Source organism: Macrotis lagotis, chromosome 1, assembly GCF_037893015.1.
Source record: "Macrotis lagotis isolate mMagLag1 chromosome 1, bilby.v1.9.chrom.fasta, whole genome shotgun sequence".
Classification (NCBI taxonomy): Eukaryota; Metazoa; Chordata; class Mammalia; order Peramelemorphia; family Peramelidae; genus Macrotis; species Macrotis lagotis.
This window is the reverse complement of record NC_133658.1, coordinates 698,235,981-698,260,055: the sequence shown is the minus strand read 5'-3', so window position 1 is coordinate 698,260,055 and position 24,075 is coordinate 698,235,981. Positions and strand designations below refer to the sequence as shown.

Below are 24,075 nucleotides of genomic sequence, written 5' to 3'. Positions count from 1 at the left end.
ATTTTATCATAAGTTTTAGAAATATCTGTGACAGGTGACACAGTGGATACTGGCACTGAAGGCAGGAGAACCTGAGTTCAAACCTGGCCTCAGTTACTTAATACTTAGCTGTGTGACCTTGGGCAAGTAACTTAAACTCATTGCCATTCAAAAACCAAAAGAAAAAAATGACTTTAATCACTGTATTGCTGAGAAGAGCTATGTCAACTACAGTTGATCATCACACAGTATTGCTGTTACATTGAAAAGTATTCTCCCAATTTTGCTCACTTTACGTAGAATCAGTTCTTGTGAAATCTGCCAAAGTATTTTTTTCTTTGTCCTTCCCCTCCCATGACAGATAACTTTCCCAAAGCCCTTGAGTGTTGGAAAATAGAATAGTGACTCCCTCATTCTCTAGAGCATCCAGATCTTCTCACCATACATGTGAGACTGAGACTCCTGACTTTTGATGGCCTATAGGGCAATATTAAGAAGGTGACTTTGATCTGTCATTTAAAAGAGTTAGAACCAGAGGAAAATGGGAATAGGACATTTTCTTGTCATTGAGGAGATACTTCTGAATGCTTTTAAATCCTAAAATAACAATTGAATTGTTAAAAAGGACTGACAAATAAAATAATGGAACAAAAAAGTATTTTCCATTACAGAAATGTCTGATATTTTTAGACATGCTTTCCCACCATAATACTGAGGGAAGCCCTATTACCAAGCAATCTGAATGAAAGACCACTGGAATGGGAATAAAGTGAGCTGGTCTTTTATTTTAGTTCTGATAGCGAGTCTAGTTCTGTTCTTTCCTGTGTAAATGTGTCAGACAACATGCTCACTAAGGATCTTTCCAATTCTGACAAAATTAGTGGGGCTTTGAGAAGGGAGTTTCATTTGATTCTAAATCAGTTTAGTTTATTTGAATGCTTCTTCCTCTGTGACTTAAGGTAAGCCATTTGTAATTACTGTTTCCTCTCTATAGAAGGGAATTAAATGAAAATTTCTAACGTGATATTTTAAGATTTTTGTTGTTGGAGGCAGTGGCTTGAAAATCCTTTCAGTCTAATACCCCCCCCAATAAAAAAAAACTGTTTGATATAGGGATTTCCAAATATTCCTCCCCCTCACCCCACAATCAGGCTTTTTTACATTTCAAATATGAAGAAATTCCTTGTCTTGGTTTAAAATGAGACAATAATTTGTAAAGCCCTTAGGATAGTGCCTGTCACATATAATAAGTGCTATAAAAATGTTAGCTAATATTGGTTATTTTACCCAGATATTGGAAATAATAAGTTTTAAGATGACAGACCAACTGGCCTTTTTACCTGATGCTTTTGTTGCTTCTCTGTGGTCTTTGCATACTGCCATAGGACAGTGACTCCTCTGCTCAACCACTGAGAAAGCCCTGTATGTTACTTGTCTTGGGATATTTATGTGCCTGACCCAGGTGTGAAAGGATATAGGGTCACTCTGAGAAGTGTGAAATTTTCTTGCCTCCTTTTTCTTTAAGACCCTCTAATGAGAGCTTTTTTCCCCCTTGCTTAAGAGATAACTATTAGGCTTTCCTCTCTTGATCACTGTCAAGGATCACATTATCTAACTAAAGATATTCTAGATAAAGAAATAGATTGCTAAAATAAAGATAAAGAACTGTTTTATTTACAGCATTGCTAAAGAAAGCTTATTAATTTATAAAAAAGGGGGAAGTTGTATTCAATGAACTCTAAGTTGCTTTCTGGCTTTAGTAATCTATAAAATCAGGAAGTAATCTGTTGAAGTTCAAATTGATACATGAGTTAGATTAGGTTACTGACACATCTAAAAATAGCAATTCTTAGTAAGATATACCAAATTATGATCTGAAAAAGGATATGATTATATTTTTGCTTTGTTGATGTGAATTAACCCTGACAAAAAAGGCTACTGGAAGTTTATTAGTATTCTGCTAACTAAACAGCTTGTAAAAAGACCAAAATGAATGCTAAAAGGAGTCATAGTGGGGCAGCTAGATGGCAAGTGGATAGAGCACCAGCCCTGGAGTCAGGAGGACCTGAGTTAAAATCCAGTCTTAGACACCTAATAATTACCTTACTGTGTGACCATGGGCAAGTCTCTAAACCCCATTGTCTTGCAAAAAAAATAAAAACAAATAAATAAAAAACATAGTTGGGGTACTTGTGAAAGGCAAGCATTGAGGAATTTAATAGTAAATTGAATAGTAATAGTAAATAGTAAAAATAGTAATAGTAAATTGAAATGGTACACCTTATTTAAGGTATAACAGATAATTTTATTAGATTTGGGAGGATGAAGAGTTTACATTTACCATTTATACAACTATTAAAATGAAGAATATTTTTAAAATATCTGAAAGTACTACAGCAATCAGATGATAGTTTCAAGGAAATTGATAGAAATGCATGCTATTTAATCTGTAGTGGCAAAAGCATAATTTTTAAATTCAATTCAATTCAATTTATAAACATTTATTAAGCACATATTATTTATCAAGTTCAGTGTTAGTAATAGAAAGACAAAATGAAACAAAACCTTGCCTTCAAAAAGCTTACATTCTATTAGAGGAAAGCAAGCACATAGGTAAGTAAATATAAACTATTGACAAAATACAAGGAATTTTAGAGGGAGAAGGGGGATAGAGAGAGCATGATCACTATATTAGTCAGCATTTAATTGTTACATAATTTTTGTAATATAGATGTATGTTGGAAACTTTACTGTAGAGAAACATAAGAAGCAGGTCATCAAAAATTTGTATTTCCATAAAGTCTCTCCAAAGGAATAATAGTTATAATAATTTAGTTCTGGATAGTAGGCAGAGAAAGAAATAGGCCAATAGTTTGAAAAGGCAAATATAATTTGTGACGTATAATCTGCAGAAAACTGATACTTCATGGACATCAAGTGCAATATTTTAATTGGTAAAAGTTTGAGAAAGACCTTGCTAACAAATATTTATCCATCACCTATACAGTACATTGATATCTGTTATACTGTGTCCAGGTCATAGCTATTTGCTCAATCATGAAGCATAGCAAGTTTATTCACAGCAAGATTTTACTAAGAAATAAGCTCTTAGTTATGCTGAAAGCTGAAGATTGATTAAGAAATATCAGGAAATGAGAACTGAATCTAGGTCACAAAGTGCTTTGCAGTAAGGATATCTGAAGTATTTTAGGGTCAGAAAGTATAGAATTTGGTTTCATAGAAAACAGTCAAAAAAGATTAAGGAATTGCTGCCTTACTTCAAAAACTGTATTTTTATGATGGCAATGGACATCTTAAAATAATTTTAAAGCTCTGGAAAAATATAAATGCAAAGGAAATACAAGAAGATGGGATATTAGGGCAAAATATATTGCACATAATCTCTGCATTGCTTAGGTTGAATAATTGTTATATTAAATAATAGTGACAAGTCTTTATATTAAGAGAATTCTATAGACTTTAAGGCATAAAATAGTTACTCCTGGTGCAAGGTCATAATGATGGTAGGTGCTTTCATTTAGACAAAGTTTTTTTATGCAAAATGCTATGATTCTGTTCTAAATTTCCTTATGCATGAACTAAAAATCTCAGCAGCTGCAACTACTTTGATCACTGCAAGGAAGGGAACCAGTAAAACACTTTAATTTGCTGTTTTCCAAAGGAATACATTTTAAAAAGGAAGTACATATGCTCCTAATTGCATAAATTTGTTTGTGTGATGTTTATATATGTGTGGATATGTGGGCGAGAGAAAGAGAGGGAAGGAGGGAGGGGAGGGGAGGGGAGGGGAGGGGAGGAGAGAGAGAGAGAGAGAGAGAGAGAGAGAGAGAGAGAGAGAGAGAGAGAGAGAGAGAGAGATGGCAAGGACATTATAAGAAGAAGACAAAGGCAAAAAGTAAAAATTAGATTCTACTTCTATTAGTCTATAAAATGTACAATTCTTAGCAGCCTTTTTATTTTTTCTTTTACATAAGAGAATAAACAGAAAACAGATAACACTTAACAAGGTTGTTTTAATACCAAATGTTTTTTTTTTTAGTTTTTTTGCAAGGCAAATGAGGTTATGTGGCTTGCCCAAGGCCACACAACTAGGTAATTATTAAGTGTCTGAGGCCAGATTTGTAAGCATGTCTCCTGACTCCAGTTCCAGTACACTATCTACTGCACCACCTTGCCAAACCAATACCAAATCTACAATGAGTGAAGTATCACTATACTGTTAGATGCATTAACAATGTATTTATATTTTGTTTTTGTAAAAATCAGTTAGTTTGGCATAGATTTACCAAAATAGTCCTCCCCATAGAATAAGTCTCTTGAATAATTGTAGCCAAATATCAACAAAATAGAATTCCTACTTTTCCTGTTCCCTGTCAGTTTTGCCTTTGTATTCTTTTTCAGTTTGGTCTGTTTCATGTTTCTCTCTATCTTGCTCTATTCCACTATCTAAAAGTATGGAAGTGGGAGAAGAGCTCAGATCACGTCCTTTCTCTAGAGTTGAGTTCTCATGAACTTTATCAGATACTATTTCTTCATTAACAGTCAGCTTCTTCCTGTCTTTACCTTTGAGGTGATAGTTACACAATTTATTTTGCCTTAACAAGTGACGTCGAAATGCTCTCTGAATGACCAGAGCTGAAATCTCCTCTCGTTTTCGTTTTAGAGTAGTAGTAACTGGTTCATAGGAAATTTGAAAAAGACATGATGACAGAAACTGCTTACACATTGATAAATGGATGCAGTCAAATTCTTTACTTTGTCCCATAATGTGCTTTGTAAAAGCAAATAAGACATCAGGACAGAAAACTTGATCACCTCTGACCATGGGCAGATCCATGGCTAGGAGCTGAACTTTGTTTGGCTTTCCTATATGAAAAGGGGGATCCAATGAAGCAGCAAACTCAGAGAGCTGACTGTAGTCTATGAAATGGGTGGCATTGGGATCAAATTGCTTCCAAACCTCATAAAAATTGTCAAAAGCTTCTTCACTCAGAGACTGAGCATTTTCATCTGACACAATACTGCAAATCTCCAGGATAATAACAATGAACAAGTTTACAAGCACAAGAAAGGATATAATGATATAACTCACAAAATATAAAATCCCCAAAGAAGGATTTCCACAATCTCCTTTAACAGAACTTCCTGGGTGAATTTTTTGAGGGTCACAGTCTGGTGGTCCTGTGTTAAGAATTGGTTCTAGCAGACCATCCCAATCAGCAAATGTGGTAATTTGGAAGATGCAAAGTATGCTGTTGCTAAAAGTTTCAAAGTTGAATATGTCATTAATTCCAGCATCCTTTTTAACATAGGCAAAGTGGGACATTCCTAGAATGGCATAAATAAACATAACTAAGAAAAGCAAAAGCACAATATTCCAAAAAGTAGGAAGGGACAGCATCAGAGCATAGATTAATAAACCTATGCCCTTTCTTCCTTTAATGAAATTCAGGACTCGTCCACATCTGATGAGACGGATCACTTGTACCTGGGCATAGGTCAGGAGATATTTGTCTGTCAAATGAGGTTGTAATACAACTGTGGAAAAACATAAAAAGCAACATGTTTAAACATCTATCATAAATTCATTAAACACACATTTGCTGTTCTTCTTTTATTGAGAAATAGACCATGATCATTTGCATAACCCCCTTAGCCACCTGGTAGGAAGGTGAGATTCAGAAAGGCAAATGAAAACAGAACATGCATTGTTTTCTAAACCTTTCAAAGATCTTTAAAGCGTGTAATGGTTGAAGAGAGGAAGAACAGAGTCCTGGATCCTTGCTAGGAATAGAGTTAATTGTATAAGTAAGGAGGAGGAATACTTCCAGAGGTAAAAATTTGAGATTTTAAGGGGATCTCCACTACAATATTCTCAATACAGACTCTTTGAAGGGGATTTTTCAAAGAAGGTGGAACTCATTACCTCTCAACACAACCCATTCTACTTTTGGATAGCTTTAATAAAAAAAAAACTCATCTGTTTATGGGGTGTCTGGGTGTGTGTGTGTGTGTGTGTGTGTGTGTGTGTGTGTGAGAGAGAGAGAGAGAGAGAGAGAGAGAGAGAGAGAGAGAGAGAGAGAGAGAGAGAGAGAGAATGGAAAGAAACACTAAGCTCAAATCACTTTCTGCAACCTCATCCTACTACTCCTAATCCATGGAGCCAAAGAGAATACATCTAATCCTTCTTTTATATATGATAACCCTTAAAATAGGTGGACAGTTGTCATATGTCTCCTGAATCTCCTCTGGGAAAAACATGTCAAGTTCTCATAACTGATATTCTTATATTATGAGTTCAAAGTCCTTCATCATTGTGGTTGCTGTCTTCTAGACCCTTGCCAGTTTATTACTGCCATTCTTAAACTATGATGCCCATTACTCCAGATGATGTTGGATAAAGGCTGAATATAGTGTATTATTATCTTCCTCAAGGAAGTATCTCTTAACATAAAGTAAGATCACAATTATTTTGGCTTCCATGTCATACTGCTAACTCATATTTGAATCTGTAGTCCATTAAAACTAACAATATTTTTCTCATGCCTTCTTCATTTTATACTTATAAAATTGTTTTTATTTTTCTTTGAACTCTAGTAAAAGACAACATTTATTCACATTCATAAGATCCTGTGGGCTAGATATCATTCTTCCTAGATTTGTATTAACTGAAAAATTTGATGAGCAAACCCTTTAAGATTTTATCCAAGTCACTGGCAAAATATTAATTAAGATATGGCCAGGAATAGATCACTCATGTTCTGTCTACAGAAATCCTCTCCTCCTGACATTGAATTCTCAGCAACCATTCAAGTTCAGCTACCTAGTCAGTTCTAAATTCAAGTTATTGTATTCTCAAATGATTTGTATTCTCTATTCTCTATTTTCTTTCCATCTTCTCTGCAAGAACAGAATAAAGTACTTGATGAAAATCTTTGCTTTAAACTAGGTAAAGTATATACACAGCATTCTACTCATCTACCAATCTTGTAATCCTGTCAAAAGGAAATCATGTTAGCCTGACAAGAACTACCTTAGATAAATCCAAGATGGATTTTTGGAATCACCATCCATGATTCATTCTCTTATTTCTTTTAAAATCAAGGTGAAGCTTAATGATTTTTGGAGGAAAAACCCTATGCTCTCTCACTCCTTTTGTGAAAACTGAGACAACCTTTTCCTTTCTTCAGTCGTGTTAAAAGAAGCATGGCATAGTGGTAAAAGTACCACACTAGTAATCAAGATAATCTGGTTTTAAATTGTGCTCATGATTATAACTAGTTTTGTGATAAAGTTCAAGTCATTTAACCTCTCTGATTCTCCTATTCCTCAGGGATTAGAATAAATGGAATGAATGGTTTCTGAAATCTATTTATCAATTTATAATGATGTATTATTCTATTTTCCATAATCTTTCAAATATTAATAGGCACACACAACAATCTTTCAGTATTTAAGGATGCAGTTTATCTGATTCAGGAAAATGTAATTTTTCAAGGACAGATAAATTTTCTCTTACCACATATTTATGTACCATACATATCAATTTCCTGCTAATCATTTCGGTTCTGACATTTCCCCTGTAAAGGCCACTTTTTTTGTAGGGAAAACTATCAAAGAAATAAACAGCTCTGGATTTTATTGTCAGGCATCATCATTCTATTATTCCCGAAGACTATTTTAGATTAAACTCTGGTCATGTGTGCCTTACTTCAAAGAAATAGGATAGATAAAAAGGGAAACATTGCATATTACTAGACTATACTTATGTGAGGAAATCCCAACACCTGAAACAGGAAGTGTGATGGAGAATATCTGGGTTAAGGTCAGTCATGAGAGAAAAAAATGATTTTTTTTATTGTATATGTTTTGTGTGTGTGTGTGTGTGTGTGTGTGTGTGTGTGTGAGAGAGAGAGAGAGAGAGAGAGAGAGAGAGAGAGAGAGAGAGAGAGAGAGAGAGAGAGTATATACAAATTTATTAAGTACCTGAACACAAAGAAGATTTCTAGGTGGGATCTTTAATTCCTTGCTTGTTGCTTCAATTTTGAATAATTTATGTATAGATCTTTGATGCTGTAAGTTTAACTACTGGCACTTTCTTAGCTTTTCTTTCTGCAAATTTCTATCCTTTTTTAAAAAATTCCCTTTATTGTCTAAATTTGTGGCTATATATATACATATATATATATATATATATCAGTCTTCTCGCACTTCTATCATTAGTATAAAGAAGTTTGTACTTGACTTTCATTTTGATTTTCAAAAAATACAATACTATTAGACTTTCAAAAAAAGATATATTGCATTTCTGGGTAGGAATCTGCCAAATCTATATTATAAACTAAAGTATAGAAAGCTAAATCAAATTTTCAAATACGATATTCTTTGTTATTCAATTTTCAATTATTTCCTCTTTTTCATTCCTTGCCCTCATTGGAAAACAGTGAGGAAATAGAAACTGTATGCCTTGTGGTAATCAGTTTTTTGTCCAAATCTTCAGAATCACTGATAATACTCATGACATTCTTCTGAAAGTTTCATTTGGACCTCTGTGAATTACCAGAAGTGAATAGTTATTATCCACTTTGATTAATCTTGGAAGAATCCCTATCAAATTTTGACTATATGCATTAGGAAGACACAGGATCTATCCATTACTGTTCTGGGACTTTAAGTGAATGATGTAAGGGATTTTAAGAGTTGTAAAAAAAAAAGAGAGATGGGAATGTAGGATTAAAGACAAAGCAGGAGCAAATCATGAAGATATGAAGGCATAAGCTATGTTTATGTAGAAACATAGATTGGATCCAGATTATAAAAGACTGGTGTAAGTACCATAGTAGGTACTTAATAAATCTGTAAATACTTTTCTTATTATCTTTGGAAGACTGGCAGAGTGTTGTTCAAAGTATAGTATCAAGATTCTGATTCAACTCAAGTTGATAAAGTAGTGACATATTAACATCATTATTATTGGGCCTAGACATGTGACAGATAGAAATTATATTTTGCTTATACATAATTTTTACTGTGTCTTTTACACTCCTCTTAATCCTTGCCTTCCTCTAATGTACTATGTGATTCAATGACACTGTTCCAGCTGTTTCTCAATGAATACAAATCTCTTCTCCAGTCATCATCACTGGCTATCTGCCATAACTAGAATGATCTTCCTTCTCATCTCCATCTGCTGTTGTCCCTAGATTCCTTCAAGTCCTCTAATTTCTGTTATTTCTAATATTCTCCCTCTCTCAATTGTTTCCAATTATTTTTTATATACTTGTAACATAGTCCTTTGAATAATGTTTGAATCATCAAACTGCTAAGCACAGTGTTTGTCACATAGTAGGTGCTTAAAAGTTTTTAATAAATCAATGAATGATTCTATTCAGCATCAAGTACTTGGATAAAATTCAATCACCAAGTTCTAAAACAGAGGATCCAGGACATGGATATACACAAATGCATAATTGCACATGTGAAGTTTAGAAGGGATGTCAGAGATCATATATGACAGTCTAATCTAAAGAAAACTCTTCTATATAGTATTCATTTATATTTATAACATTAAGAAGTCTAATGCTTGAAATACAAAGATAAACACATGTTGATTATTAAAAAGTATTTCGACAGATGTTATTTGAAGATGTACAGTGAAGGAGAACCTATTACCTTGTAAGCAATTCATTACATTTTGGGAACAGCTGTGATTGTGAACAGGCTTTTCCTTCTATCAAGCCTAAATCTATCACTGCAACTTCTGTCCATAGTTCTGGGTTCTATTATCCTGAACTAAGTAGCATATGTTTTAATTTATTTCCTACATGTCATCCTTACAACTAATTGAGGATCACTTCTCTAAGTCTTCTCTTTTTTAAGAATAACCACCCCTAATTCCTCCTACAGTCAATCTTTGTCAAAATCTCCTTGAGGTTTGTCCTATTGCTCACGCATTTATTAATATGGTTGGCTATATCTTTCTTGAACTTTGTTATACAGAATTTAACACAATTCTCCCTAAATGATCCAACAAAGGTAAAGTATAGTAAAACTGACACAAATATTCTCTCTCTCTCTCTCTCTCTCTCTCTCTCTCTCTTGCTCTCTCTCTCTCTCTCTCTCTCTCTCTCTCGCTTCTGTCTCTCAGTCTCTGCCTCTCATACATGCACACACACACATACACACACACACACACACACACACACAATATTTTCACAGACAGCTCTAGTTTATTTTAATGTCCTTCATTTGTGAGGTAAGTTCACTGGATCCCAAGCAATAATCTCTGTATTTCTCTCTATTCAATTTCACCTTATTATATGTGGTCCATCCCACTCATACAACTGAATGAGAAATAATAGAATTCTGTGCTTGAAATTCCTCAGATTATTCTCCTCACCCAGGCCTTATTCCTATAATTCATACTGCAATTATACTACAAGCATTTCTTTCAACATGTTAAGTCAACACAACTTCTGTCTTGGTTCTGAAGCCAGACTGAAGGGACTAAAATTTGAGAATAACTCAGAGGATCAAGCTCATTGCTTAAGATAGTTCACTTTTTCAATTCTAAAAGAAGCAAAATATAGATAGGATGAACAATTTTTAAAATTTCAAAAAGTAATTTAACATTTTTTGTTACTTGATGTGCCTAGTCCTTCCAGAATTAATTTACTGCTTTAAAAGAAGGCAAAACATAATAAAAAAGACTAGCTCTTTTGTCAGCTTAGAGAACAATACATCTGCAAACTTTTCTTCTTGTTCTCTGTGCTGACAGATTTCTTTATTGATAACTTTCACAGATTTATTTTATTCTTCTGGCACTTTGACGCCAGAACTGAAATCATGCTCAAATATAAAATTTTATCACAAAAATTTTGAAAGAAATTTTTCTTTCATCTTTCTTTCAAAGCTGTTCATAATAATTTGGAAAAGATTCAAGAATCTTTAGGTCTTTCCTGCCTGATTTAAGATCATTCTAAATTGATATCTCATAAGTAAACATACTTACCCATAATGGAGAGATGGACTACCACGAAATCAAAGATGTTCCAGCCTATGGTAAAGTAGTATTGGCGGAGGCCGATGAGTTTCAGCACACATTCTCCCACAAAGAGACCAATGAACACCAAGTTGATCTGGTATAAAATGTTTCTTGTATGTGCACTCTGGTTATCTGTTTCCATAATCATGGTCACCATGTTAAGACAGATGAGTACCATAATGGTGATCTCAAAAGCATCTTTTGTTACTAGATCAAATATATATCCCTGGAATTTGTTCTGCAATAAGAGAGTGAATGTCAAATTGTAATTAAAATCATTAGACTCAGAAAATTCATCTATGTAAAACTATAGTCCTATGTTTTATCCATTTGATCAAAATCAAATAGTTTAGACATTTACTATAGTAAGGCACATGAGAAAAAAAATTCCCACACTACTGTAATATTATATTGTTTACAATGTTGATGGATTGTCAACTGGCAGTAGTATCAAATGCTTTGTCTCTTTTTTTCTATCTCCAGCTTCTCCAGCAAAATGTTAATCATCTATAAACATATGCATGAATGTACTACTGAGTCCCCTGAAGGAATTCTGCAATATCTTTTAATATTTCATAATGTAAACAATATTACAATATTTTTTTCTTTGTTGATTTTGGCCTCTTCCCATTGTTGTTCCTAAACAAAATTGTTTGTTTCAAAATGTACTCTCACTACCAATTTTCATATATTGTCTCACTAATACCTTAATGTATCTAGTGCTCAGCCATAATTTCATATATAAATAGAAATACGATAGTTTTGGATAACTTTTTCTGAGAGTCATTATAAAAATATTGAGCTACTAAATTTCTTAGAATTTGAATTTCACATTCATGATTTAATAAAATCAATTATCTAAATGCTCCTCCTCTATGCAATGCAATATGTTTCATGTTGAGACTGAGGTTGGAAACTTACAAATATAAATCTCTAAGGTAATAGAACATATCTGTATCTGTAGCACATTCACCCAACATTTATTCCAATGAGACAAGTTTTGGGAAAAATTATAGTAAAATAATTGAGGCATAATACTTAGAGTGTCTATCAGATTTGTTTTCTGATAGAAAAATGAAAGAAAAATAGTTAATAGTGAAATAAATCCAAGATAAATGAAGACAGATTAAGAGAATATCTAACTTTCCTCAATATTACTTCATTTTCTTGACTAGACTACAATCTAACATAATTATGTGGTACAGTGAATAAAGTACTGCTTCTGGAATTAGATCTGAGTTTAAATCTGATCTTTGACTCTTATGAGCTTTGTGACCCTGGTCATTTAAGCTATGCTTGCCTCAGTATCCTCATATATGAGATGGGGATATTTATAGCATCTACATATCATGTTGTTGTGAAGAATAAATGAAATAATAATTGTAATGTGTTTTGGACTATCTGACACATAGCATGATATAAATATTAATATCATTAGCTTTTAATAAAATGATGATGTGATGTCTGACAATATCAATGATATTTAGAAAATGGATAATGGAAAACACAAAAAACTATTGTTAGACTAATAAATCATGTTAAAAACAGGAGAAGCGAGATCCTTTAAAATACAGATAAGTAAATTGCTAAGTATAAACTCTAAGAATAAAGATACATAAAGACACAAGTCAAAATAAAAATGTAAAATAAAACATATTACCAGCTAGGTATTTATTGAACTAGAAATGTTCTATGAATAAAATGAAATATTACTGAAATGTAAGAAATGATGAACATGAGGAAAGTATTTTTTTTTAGATTTTTTTCCAAGTCAAATGAAGTTAAGTGGTTTGCCCAAAGCCACACAGTTAGGTAATTATTAAGTGTCTGAGGCCATATTTGACCTGAGGCACTCCTAACCCCAGGGCCAATTCTCTATCTACTGTGCCACCTAGCTGCCCCTGAAGCTTGGGAAGTCTTAAATGAAGATACCATATGAAGTGAGTACAAATGGGAAATCAATATATAACATGATTACAATATAACTCTTTTTGCCTATTTTAAGGAAAGGTTCATTGAATGAGTACAAAATGATTTTATAGCCACAAATCATTGACAAAACAAAGCCCAATAGTAAAGTTTAATATAAAATAGGCTAGTAAACTTGAATCTGAATCCTAGCAAAATATCAGAATGCATCAATAAATGTATGGTTTTTAGATGCATTAGGAAGGAAAATAATGGGCATTAAAACCATCATGGCTTCCTTATAACAAGTCATGCCAGTATAATGTAATTTTCTTCCTTTAACACAATTATTAGACTGGAGACCAGGAGAATATCTATATTTATTTTACATGGATTTCATCAAGTCATCTTTCCCCCCACCCCCCACCCCCACCCAAATTTTTTTTACTTCACTTGTCATTTCTGATATTTTCATGCAGAAAACACAAATATGATACCATTACTACCAACTTTGTTTTGAGACCTCAAGTCAAAGGGAAGAACAAAGTACTTTGTGGGGACACATTGAAAAATTATCTTACCATCTCCTTGGTGATGTTTATTTTTAACTGGTCAACCAGAGAGTGGAATAAGCTTAAAACAACAATTAAATGCAATATTGTAGTAAGAAAAATAGGAATAAAAATTTGCCCTATAAACCTATAACAAATAACCTTACAAATAATAAATATATGATCAGTTGAAAGGTTGAACACAAACTAAATAAACACAAGAAGCTACAAACATGAGAAATACTTGTGAGCAGAAGATTTACACAGTAAAGATAAACATGAAGGAACTACATGGTGGAAGAGTACTCAAGCAAAGGAGAATTTTATGTCTCCTATGTATTAGGACTATCAATTTTTTCTATTGGTTTTTCCTTGCTGATCTTATGGAACCACTCTTGGTTGGCTATGAAGTCTTTCTCAATCATAGAACTAAAGAAAGACATTGCCCTCTTTTTCCTGTACTTGCTTCCATTCATACTTTACAGGACATAAGTTGGATGAAGTGAAGGGATTGGACTTCTTGATCTATAAGCTCTCTTACAATTAAAAAAATAATAGTATTCAAATACCTTGAGATATATTGAATTAGTTACTGAACTAGGAAAAAGCATTTTTAGCAAATTTTATTTGATAAATACTTTATTTCTTAACTATACAGGGAACTGAACCAAATGTATAAAAATAAGTCATTGCTCTAACTGATTAATGGTCAAAGGATATGAATAAGACATTTTCAGAAAAGAAATCCAAAATGTCAATGATCATATTAAAAAAAACAATAACTCTAATTAATAATTAGAGAGAATCAAATAAGAAACTTTAAAAAATACACCTATCATACTGGCTAAAAAAGGAAAGCAACAAATGGAAAGAATGTAGAAAATGAATACATTCATGCATTGTTGGTAGAGTTGTGAACTAATCCAACCAGTGTAGAGAACAATTTGGAATTATGCCTAGAGGATTCTAAAAATGTATATACCATTTGATAAAGAAATACTTGATAATTAGGTTTATATCCCAAAGATATCAGAAGAAAAGAACCTATACAAGAATCTTTTAGAGTAGCTCTTTTTTGTTGTGCTAAAGAATTGGAAATTGAAGGAATATCCATCATTTGGGGAATGATTGAACAAGCTGTTGCATATAATTGTGATGGAATAATATTGTGATAGAAGTAAAAATGAATAGGATGGTTTCAGAAAACCCTGGGAAGATTTATATGAACTGATGCAAAGTGAAGTGAGCAGAACCAGGAGGACAAAGTATGTTGTGAAGGAATACTATGATGAAGATCAACTGTGAAAGACTTAGATACTCTGATCATTATAATCATCCAAGACAATGCTCTCCACTTCCAGAAAGTGGACTGATGAACTCTTAGTGCAAACTAGAGCATATTATTATCCACTTTCTTTTTCTGATTTTTTTTGGCAACATGGCTAACATGGAGATATGCTTTATATGATATCGCAGGTATAATGGGTACCATATTGCTCGATTTCTCAATGGCTAGGAGAGGGACTGGAGTGAAGAAGAAATAAAATTTGGAACCCATTTTGTAAAATTAATGTTAAAAAAGAAAGTTTATGTTAACTGGCTGTTCTGTTGCTCTACTCACCATCTTTATAATTTCCTTGATCAAAACTTTCTACCCTGGCTATCACTCCTAAATTTGGATTGTCTTCTCCACCAGAATTAAGCTACCTGAATGCCAAAGCTCTCATTTCTGTATTTGTATTCACAGCTTTCAGGATAACCCAGTCACATAGTAAGTGTTTAATAAAACCTTTTCATCTAAAAAAAGATATTGTTTGCAGCAGACTGTTAATTTGCTTTTAGATTATATCCTCAACTAAAGTTTTACAATGATACCTCATTGGCCTGTGGAGGTGATCTTTTGCTGTCAAAAGCTATGCCTATGTGGCACAAGCTTTGTTTGGTCCTAGCAAGTTGAATAAACTGGCAGTCCAGAATCAATATTGTAGAAAGCTTTGTTGTGGAAAAGTTTGATTTTTTTTGTGCTTACTTTTTTTTTTCTGATCACAATAATTCAGGAAACTTTAGAGAATAAAAGAGTTGAATCTAACACTGGTAGAAGAAACACATACAAATTACTGATTAACATAATAGACTGTAATTTCTATACTATATAAAAGGAGTTGGCATAAGTCTTAAATTTACAAATTATAAATATGATAAATGGTCATAATTAGAATAGGGAGATTTAGATGGTATAAAACTTATCAGTATTTCTTTTGAAAAAAATAAACTGGGGGGAGAGGCCAAGATGGCAACAAGAGGAAAGTCTCTTAGGCGTTCTCTCATAAAACTTCAAAACTAAGGACTTTAACTACATTTTTGAGAGACAGAACCCACAGAGGGTCCCAGGGATGCAGTTCTCCTACTCAAGGTAACCTGGAAAAGAGCAGAAAGGCTCTGCTCCCTGGGCTGGAGGGGCGGCCCGCCAGAGGGGTGGACTGCCAGAGCGAAAGAACTTTAGCTTCCCAGAGGCAGCCCCAGGGTGCTGGGAGCTGAGGGTCACAGCAGCTAGGGAGTTTCTTAAGCTAAGCCCCGGGAGCACCAGGCACAAATTGGGGGAACAGAGGGCGACCTCTGCCAGAGTGAGCATGTGAAGGCCAGCCCTCAGGGCACTCAGTGAGCAGCGAGCAGCAGCATGGCCAATGCAGACCAGGAAACAGAAGCAGGTGTAGCCCGTAAGGAATGAGCCCATTGAACCTAAGGAGGGGAGTGAAGAGAGAGACTGCAGACCTCTGTCCTCTGCCCCTGGAACAAGAATCTTGGGCTCTGACCACATTTAGATCCTGATCGCAGTCTAGGCCCCCCCCAATAGAAAAGCAGGGGCCCCCTCCACCTCAGCCCCATGGCAGAGGGGGGCGCATATGGTCATTCACAGACCAGGAGGGAGGACAGAACCTCACACACTGAGACCCTTGTGGGAGTGTCCCAAAAGGTCAGGAAGCACCCCCAAAGCAGGCTCAGGCTGGGAAAATGAGCAAGCAGAGAAAAAAGAGGAACACCATTGAAAAATATTTCATATATGAGCCCAGGAAGGATCAAAACATTCAGTCTGAAGATGAGGAAGCACAAGATCCTGCATCTAAAGCCTCCAAGAAAAACAGAAATTGGGCTCAGGCTATGACAGAGCTCAAAAAAGACTTTGAAAAGAAAATGAGGGAGTTAGAACAAAAACTGGGAAAAGAAATGAAGTCAGCGGCTTTGTCAAGGAAATCCAAAAAAAATGCTGAAGAAAATAGCATACTAAAAACCAGCTTAGGTAAAATGGATAAAACAGTTCAAAAAGTTATTGAGGAGAAGAATGCTTTAAAAAGTAAAACTGGCCAGATAGAAAAAGAGATAAGAAAGCTCTCTGAGGAAAACAAATCCTTCAGACATAGAATAGAACTCAGGGAGATTGATGAATTTATGAGAAATCAGGAATCAATACTTCAAAACCAAAAAAAAATGAAAAAATTAGAAGAAAATGTGAAACATGTCATTGAAAAAACAACTGATATGGAAAACAGATTGAGGAAAGATAATTTAAAAATTATTGGAATATCTGAAAGTCATGATCAGGAAAAGAGCCTTGACATCATTTTCAAAGAATTACTACCTTAAAATTGCCCTGATATCCTAGAAGCAGAGGGCAAAATAGAAATGGAGAGAATCTACAGATCCCTCCGAGAAAGAGATCCCAAAAAAACAACCCCTAGGAATATTATAGCCAAGTTCCAGAACTCCCAAGTCAAAGAGAAAATATTACAAGCAGCCAGAAGTACACAATTCAATTATTGTGGAGCTGCAGTCAGGATCGCACAGGACTTAGCAGCAACTACATTGGAAGTTCATAGGGCTTGGAATATAATATACCGGAAGGCAAAAGAGCTTGGAATGCAACCAAGAATCAACTACCCTGCAAAATGAATGTCCTCTTCCAGGGAAAAAGATGGACTTTCAATGAACCAGGGGAATTTCAAATGTTCCTGTTGGAATGGCTAGAGCTGAACAGAAGGTTTGATCTTCAAATACAGGACTTAGGTGAAGCATAGAGGTTGAAGGAGAGGGGGAAAATATGAGGGACTTAATGATGATGAACTCCATGTGTTCTTGCATAGAAAAATGATACTGATAATATTCATATGAACCTTCTCAGTTAATAGAGCAGGTAGAAGGAGCTTTTATAGTTGAAGCACAGGAGAAAGGTCAATTTTATGTTGTAAAAATGGAGTCAATAGAAAAAAAGGGAAATGTAATGGGAGAAAGAAAAATGAGGGGGGAATAGGTCAAGATATTTCATATAATAAGATTTTTCTTTATCACAATGAACTATTGCAATGTTATGGAAGGGGGAAGGTAAGGGGGAATGATGGAATCTTTGCTCTCATTAGAGGTGGCTAGGAGAGGAAACAGTATATATACTCAATGGGGTATAGGCATCTGGAGTAAGAAGCGGGGGGGACAGGGAGAAGGGGGGATGTGAGTGATGGAGGATAGGATGGACCATGGCGGGGAGAGTGGTCAGATATAACACATTTTCTCTTTTACTTCTTGCAAGGGGTTGGGATTGGATGACCTGACCCGGACCATAGGGCCAGTTGGATCCTGGGCCTAAGGGGTGGTAAGGGGGCTTGGGGCCTCTTGGCCCCAGGGCCAAGGATCTATCTGCTGCACCACTCAGCTACCCTACAGCAGAGTCAGAGTGAAAGGAGAGAGAAAATATAATATATGGTAGTGGAGAAATACGAAAGGAGGGAGTTGTGATCAGCAATGGCAAGGGTGGAAAAATATGGAAGTAACTTTTGCCATGGACTTGTCATAAAGAAAGTGATCCACCCGCGACAGAGTTGTTGGTGTTGGAACAAAGACTGAAGCACATTTTTATTATTATTATTATTGTTATTTTTTAGGGGGTGCAGGGCAAATGGGGCTGGGTGGCCTGCCTGGCTACATAGCAGGGTGATCTTTGGGTGTCTGAGCCTGGATTGGGACCCAGGTGCTCCTGGCTCAAGTGCTAATGCTCTGTCCACCACCCAGCCACCCCTACTATTATTACTATTTTATTTTATTTTGGGTTTTTTTTTCTTTTTTTGTTTTTTGCAGAACAGTGGGGTTGGGGTGGCTTGCATGTCACACACCTGAGTGATTATTGGGTGTACGGGGCCAGATATGGGCTCAGGTGCTCCTGGTTCCAGGGATGGTGCTCCATCCATTGTGCCACTTGACCATACCTACAATTATTACTATTTTTTTAATTTTAATTTTTTCTCTCCCCTTTACTTTATTGCTCAAGCGAGTCTATATTATTTTTATTAAATTTTTAAAAAATTTTTTTCAAGGCAATGGGGTTAAGTGGCTTGCTCAAGGCCACACGGCTAGGTAATTATTAAGTGCCTGAGGTCGGATTTGAAGCCAGGTTCTCCTAACTCCAAGGCCGATGCTCTATTCACTATGCCACCTAGCTGCCCCGAGTCTATATTTTTTTGTGGGGAGGGGGTATTTTGTTTACTCTTAAACAAGAATTTTTATTAATGTACAAAAACATTATTTGTAAAAAATGAGAATAAACATTAAATTAAAAAAAAGAAAAAAAATTAAACATTTAGAGGAGAAAGTAAAAAGAATCTCCTGACAATCTGGATGAGAATTAGCTATTTTGCTTACCTGGGGTCGAGGTATTGTTGTTTGGGGTTTTTTGTGCCTGAAATTTTTCATCAAATTGCAATATTTCTTCTGATTCTCTGTCATGAAGATACCTATACCACCAATGTAAAAAAATAAAGGAAATTATTATAAATTTTTTTTGTCTCAATTTTCCTCAATCAGCAAATAGTTATGGAAGCAGAGATTTTGATCCTTTCAGAATGGGATGTTACCCCTCTTGCATTAAATAAAAACCTGTCTTAAGGGATTTATGTATTTTTATGTCACTCTCTCTGTATAGAAGGATATACATACAAAAAATGCCCAGACTGCATAGGTCAGGAATGATAGATAGACACATCACCTGGTGGTGACTTAATCCTGATATGATTTGATCATATTCTTTACTTTCTGTTCACTATTGCTGCTTAAACTATTAAATTATTAAGGCCTTAATATTTGCTTGTTGATTGATGGATGAATTCATTTTCTTCATGAAAAGTGTTCTTTGCTCAAATTTTCCTTTGTTTAGAACTCTATCTCCAGTTACAATCTACATTAATCTATAATTAGCTTTGTAAATGTGGTTTCTGCTACTCCCCACACCCCACACAGTGCTCTGCTGGTTTCCATATTTGGAAAGAAATATGGGGGGGGGGTTTGAGGGATGGCGAAAGTGGATGTGTCCCTAATATCTAGTAACTTGGTATAGGATAGTTCTTTAATTAAAGTTGCTAGAATACAATTGGATTGAATAATTAAAGATTTGAAATACTTATCTTTATTTGTTGTTTGAAATGATTAATGACAACACTAATAAAGAAGACCAAGGGAAAGAATAATCCAAAGATAATAAAATTGATAAAGTAAAGACAAAAATAGATATTGTTCTCATATGTAGGCTGATAGTTTACCTTAAAAAGGAAGAAAGAACAACAAACATTAGCAAAAATCAATAATTATTGAAGAAATCAATTGAATATAATAATTATTAGTTATAAGCAAGAACATAAGCTTCCCCCCCTTTCTATCTTATTATCTAGGGGCCACCATTTTGCTTTGATTTAGTTTTAAAAGTTTGTTACCTACACTTAAATTAGTCATTCATAGTTCATGACAATCAACAAATAAACCCATGGGGTAGGAACCAAAGATATTCTAAAATCTGAAAATGAAAGTCCACAGGTTTCGCAAATTATATTAGCTCCACCTTTAGGGAGAAAGAAGTACTAGGCATTTCAGAAAACAATAAACATTTAAAACAAGGCATTAGTTCCCCAGGAGTTCTTGTGAAACATTTTTTTTTTTACTTTTTTAACAGATTCATTGTTCTTGGCAACTTGTCATTTAATTTGAAGAATTAGTTTTGAGAGCCTTAGAAACTGAATTAAAAATGGCCTACAGAAAGACAACAGAATACACATTAGAAGAAAGTGAAGTGTACTTGGAATAACGAGACACTCGTTTGAATCCTGACTCTGAGAAAGACTGGCTCTTAGATAGAGGGCAAGAGGTCTAATCTCTCAAAAGCTTAGTTTCCTTATCTTCAAAACAGAGATAATACACTACCTCTCTGTAAGGGTCAACATGGAGAAAACATTAGATGATTGTGAACTATTAATGAGTTTTGGTTATTTCTGTCTCTCTCTCTCTCTCTCTCTCTCTCTCTCTCTCTCTCTCTCTCTCTCTCTCTCTTAAACTGTTGATTATCAAGAGGACTTTTTCTAGAATTTCCTAGAAATCTATTCACCAGAGAAGCTTGCTCCACCTGTGAATTACTTCTCATACTTTTGTTTCTATGTCCTCTTCTTTCTGAATGTTGGCTCCTTTCAGAAGCAAAGAGGTTAAGACCCACTCATCTTCATTTCTTATCACTATAAGAATTATCTACTACTTTGCCCATCACACATTTCTTCAAGTTCCTTTTAGATGTAGTCTTTCCTTTTAGAATAGAAACTCATTGACCGCTTTCTGACCATTGACATTCATATATCTACTATTTAGCAGTGTCTGGCACACTTAAAAAATGCTTTTTAACTCACTGATTATATGTATGGTGGTGGTGGTAAAAGCACTTTTTAAAAAATGCAATGAAAATCTGGGTTTGTGCCCTTATTCTTCTATCTCCCAATTGTGTAACCTTAAACAAATAATTTCCCTTCTTGAACCTCAGTTTCTGTAAGATGAAGATGAAACTTCATATTTTATAAGCCTAAGTATTTTAAAGAACTTAGTTAACTTTAAATATTAATAGTTATTATGAGGTGATATATTGTCCCATACTTACTTCAACTATATCAACAGCTGCATACATGATATCCAACCATCCTTGAAAGGTGGCCTGCAAATATTACATTTATTAAATTTTGCTTCTAGAGATGACAGTTAAGAACAAGAGATGTTTCAACCTTACTTTAGGATAACTCAAAGACTTTAACTGAATGATCATTGATGAATAAATCTTATATTTCAAAGTATTGTTTTAACTTAGTAAAATATCTAGTATTAATCTATTCCTTTTTTTCTTCAATATGTCACATTTGATGAGTAAACTAATGCTAAGCTAAACTAATTGTACAAAGACTAATATATTATTATTAAACTCTACATCTTATTTTTGAACAATAGTTATCTAAATACAGCAATTTGAGAATTACCAATCATATGACTAAAGGTAAGTCATTTCATTTCTGAGTTCCAGTTTTCTCATCGGTAAAGTGGCTATTATAGGCACCATCTGTCTGATCGTTTCAAAATATTGATTTTTGAATTTTTTTGAATTCTTTTTAAATTTTGAAATTTTTGAATGTTGCCTTTATAAATATATATTCAGCATATGCAATCAAGTGATCAATCAAATAAAAAGTGTTTAACAGAGCAGATTGGAGTAGTGTATGGAAATCTGGCCTCCTAGTCAAGAAGACCTGTATTCAATTCTTATATCTGATATATATTAACTCTATGTCTTTTATAAGTCAATCAAACTCTCAGTGTCTCAGGCAACTCTCTAAGACTTTCATTAATAGTGGAGTTATTCATTTGCACTGATAGAAGAAATTTCCATGTAAAGACTGACAAAATGATAGACTTGGACAAAAAAAAGAAAAAAAAAAACCAGAACCTTGCTCCCCAAAGCCGTACTACCCACAAGAATACTATTACAATGGGTATATTAAAAATAAACCTTGGTTAAGTCTATTCAATTAGGTGTGCCTTTGCCAGACTCCATTCTAATCTAACCTACATTTGTTCCACAATGCTCTCAAGACCTCATGAAATACTTTGTCACATGTATTTTGATCTTTATATTTCTTTGTAAATTCATAACTAAACACAAAAAATAAAATTTTGATTTTTATTCCTCCATACATTTTTGGGAAAAAAATATCCTCATACAAGGATATGAGTGTATGTGTTGGGTGAATGAGCCACACACTGTAGAAAAGCTACTTACTAATTGAAGGAGAGAAAGGTAACCATTTACAACATTGTCAAAATTTGCTTTTCCATTCTTCCATTGAACTTCTCCACTATTGTTGATAAGTATCTTACATTCATAAAAATTGGTGACAGTAGTCCTAGAAAGTTTTTCACCAGTTGTAGTGTTAACACATTTGAAGAACTTTCCAGAAAACAAGTTCACTCCCATTAGGCTAAAAAATAGCCAACACATAAAGCAGACCAGCAGTGCTTTTAGGATGGATGGAACTGCTTTCAAAAAAATTTGCAAGACCACCTAGGAAAAAAAAAAAGAAATAAGAGTTGACCAGATTTATATCATATAAACACAGTAACCAATTTTAACATTTGATCAACTACTATTAGCCCAAGAATCATAGTCAATAAGAATTAGGAAAGTCAAACTTATAAAATCTCCTCTTAATAATTTTGCTTAATAATATTACTTTTAAAACAATGTGACTTAGTGAATAGAGAACTGGGATGGATGACAGGAAGATATGGGTTCATTTCCTTTCTCTGACATATACTGGATGACCTTGAGCAAGTCACTTAACCTCTTAAGTACTCTAAGCAAATCTCATAGAATTGTAGAGGAGGCAACAAGGGAGTGCTCTATACCATTTAAATCACAGTCTCAAACCATGTATTGAATAATGAAATTGGAATTTCTTCTGAAACTTTCAGATATTTTTATTTTCTGTGCCAAACATTTGTATGTTATGACATGTAAAGATATGAAATCTAAGTGATAAGAACTGATTTTTTTAGGGGCTTTTTTTGCAAGGCAAACGGGGTTAAGTGACTTGCCCAAGGCCACACAGCTAGATAATTCTTAAGGGTCTGAGACCAGATTTGAACCCAGGTACTCCTGACTCCAGGGCCAGTGCTTTATCCACTGCGCCACCTAGCCACCCCAATAAGAACTGATTTTAAGAATCTGCATGAGTTTGTGCAGTAGAATAGGATTTTATCTTGGTTTTGATACTAAAGAAGGATAGAGTTCAGTGTTTCTAGAATGTCTTACCTTCTACACAGTTTATATTACCTTGTTTGCAAGTATAAATTATTGTAGAATATTTTATGTTTCTTACCCTTACTTCTTCATATACAGATAAAATTCTTAGCATCCGAAGCGATTTCAGAATAGCAAGTTCTGAGTATCCTAGATAATAATCAGCTACCAAACTAACCAAAGAGATCTGTGTGGAAACAATGATAAATATTTCATAATTATTATTTCAGACCCATCTATAAAATGAAAAAGACACATTTTAAAAGGATGTTAAGGAATAATCAGATGACATTAAGAAATACTGCAAGAGAATAACAATTTATAAGAAAGTCCTTTCCTAAAATATTTGGGAGAAGATATATTTATAACAAGTAAAGGAAAGAACAAAAACAAAAAATATTGCTGTTGGCCTAAAGAGACCCAATAGAAAATAT

At 34.2% G+C, this 24,075-nt stretch overlaps 1 protein-coding gene across 1 annotated transcript in view; it reads right to left on the bottom strand.

The window, feature by feature from the left end:
* Positions 1-2,325: 2,325 nt before the first annotated feature.
* Positions 2,326-24,075, bottom strand: part of LOC141507801 (sodium channel protein type 9 subunit alpha-like) — a 158,059-nt gene continuing 136,309 nt past the window's right edge. Inside the window, exons 21-27 of the mRNA XM_074215793.1 lie at positions 23,721-23,828; positions 22,622-22,903; positions 21,455-21,508; positions 19,947-20,081; positions 19,189-19,293; positions 11,012-11,282; positions 2,326-5,538 (exon numbers count right to left, since the gene is read on the bottom strand). Coding sequence (XP_074071894.1) covers positions 4,355-5,538; positions 11,012-11,282; positions 19,189-19,293; positions 19,947-20,081; positions 21,455-21,508; positions 22,622-22,903; positions 23,721-23,828 — 2,139 coding nt within the window. The 3' untranslated portion in view covers positions 2,326-4,354. The remainder of the gene's footprint in view (positions 5,539-11,011; positions 11,283-19,188; positions 19,294-19,946; positions 20,082-21,454; positions 21,509-22,621; positions 22,904-23,720; positions 23,829-24,075) is intronic.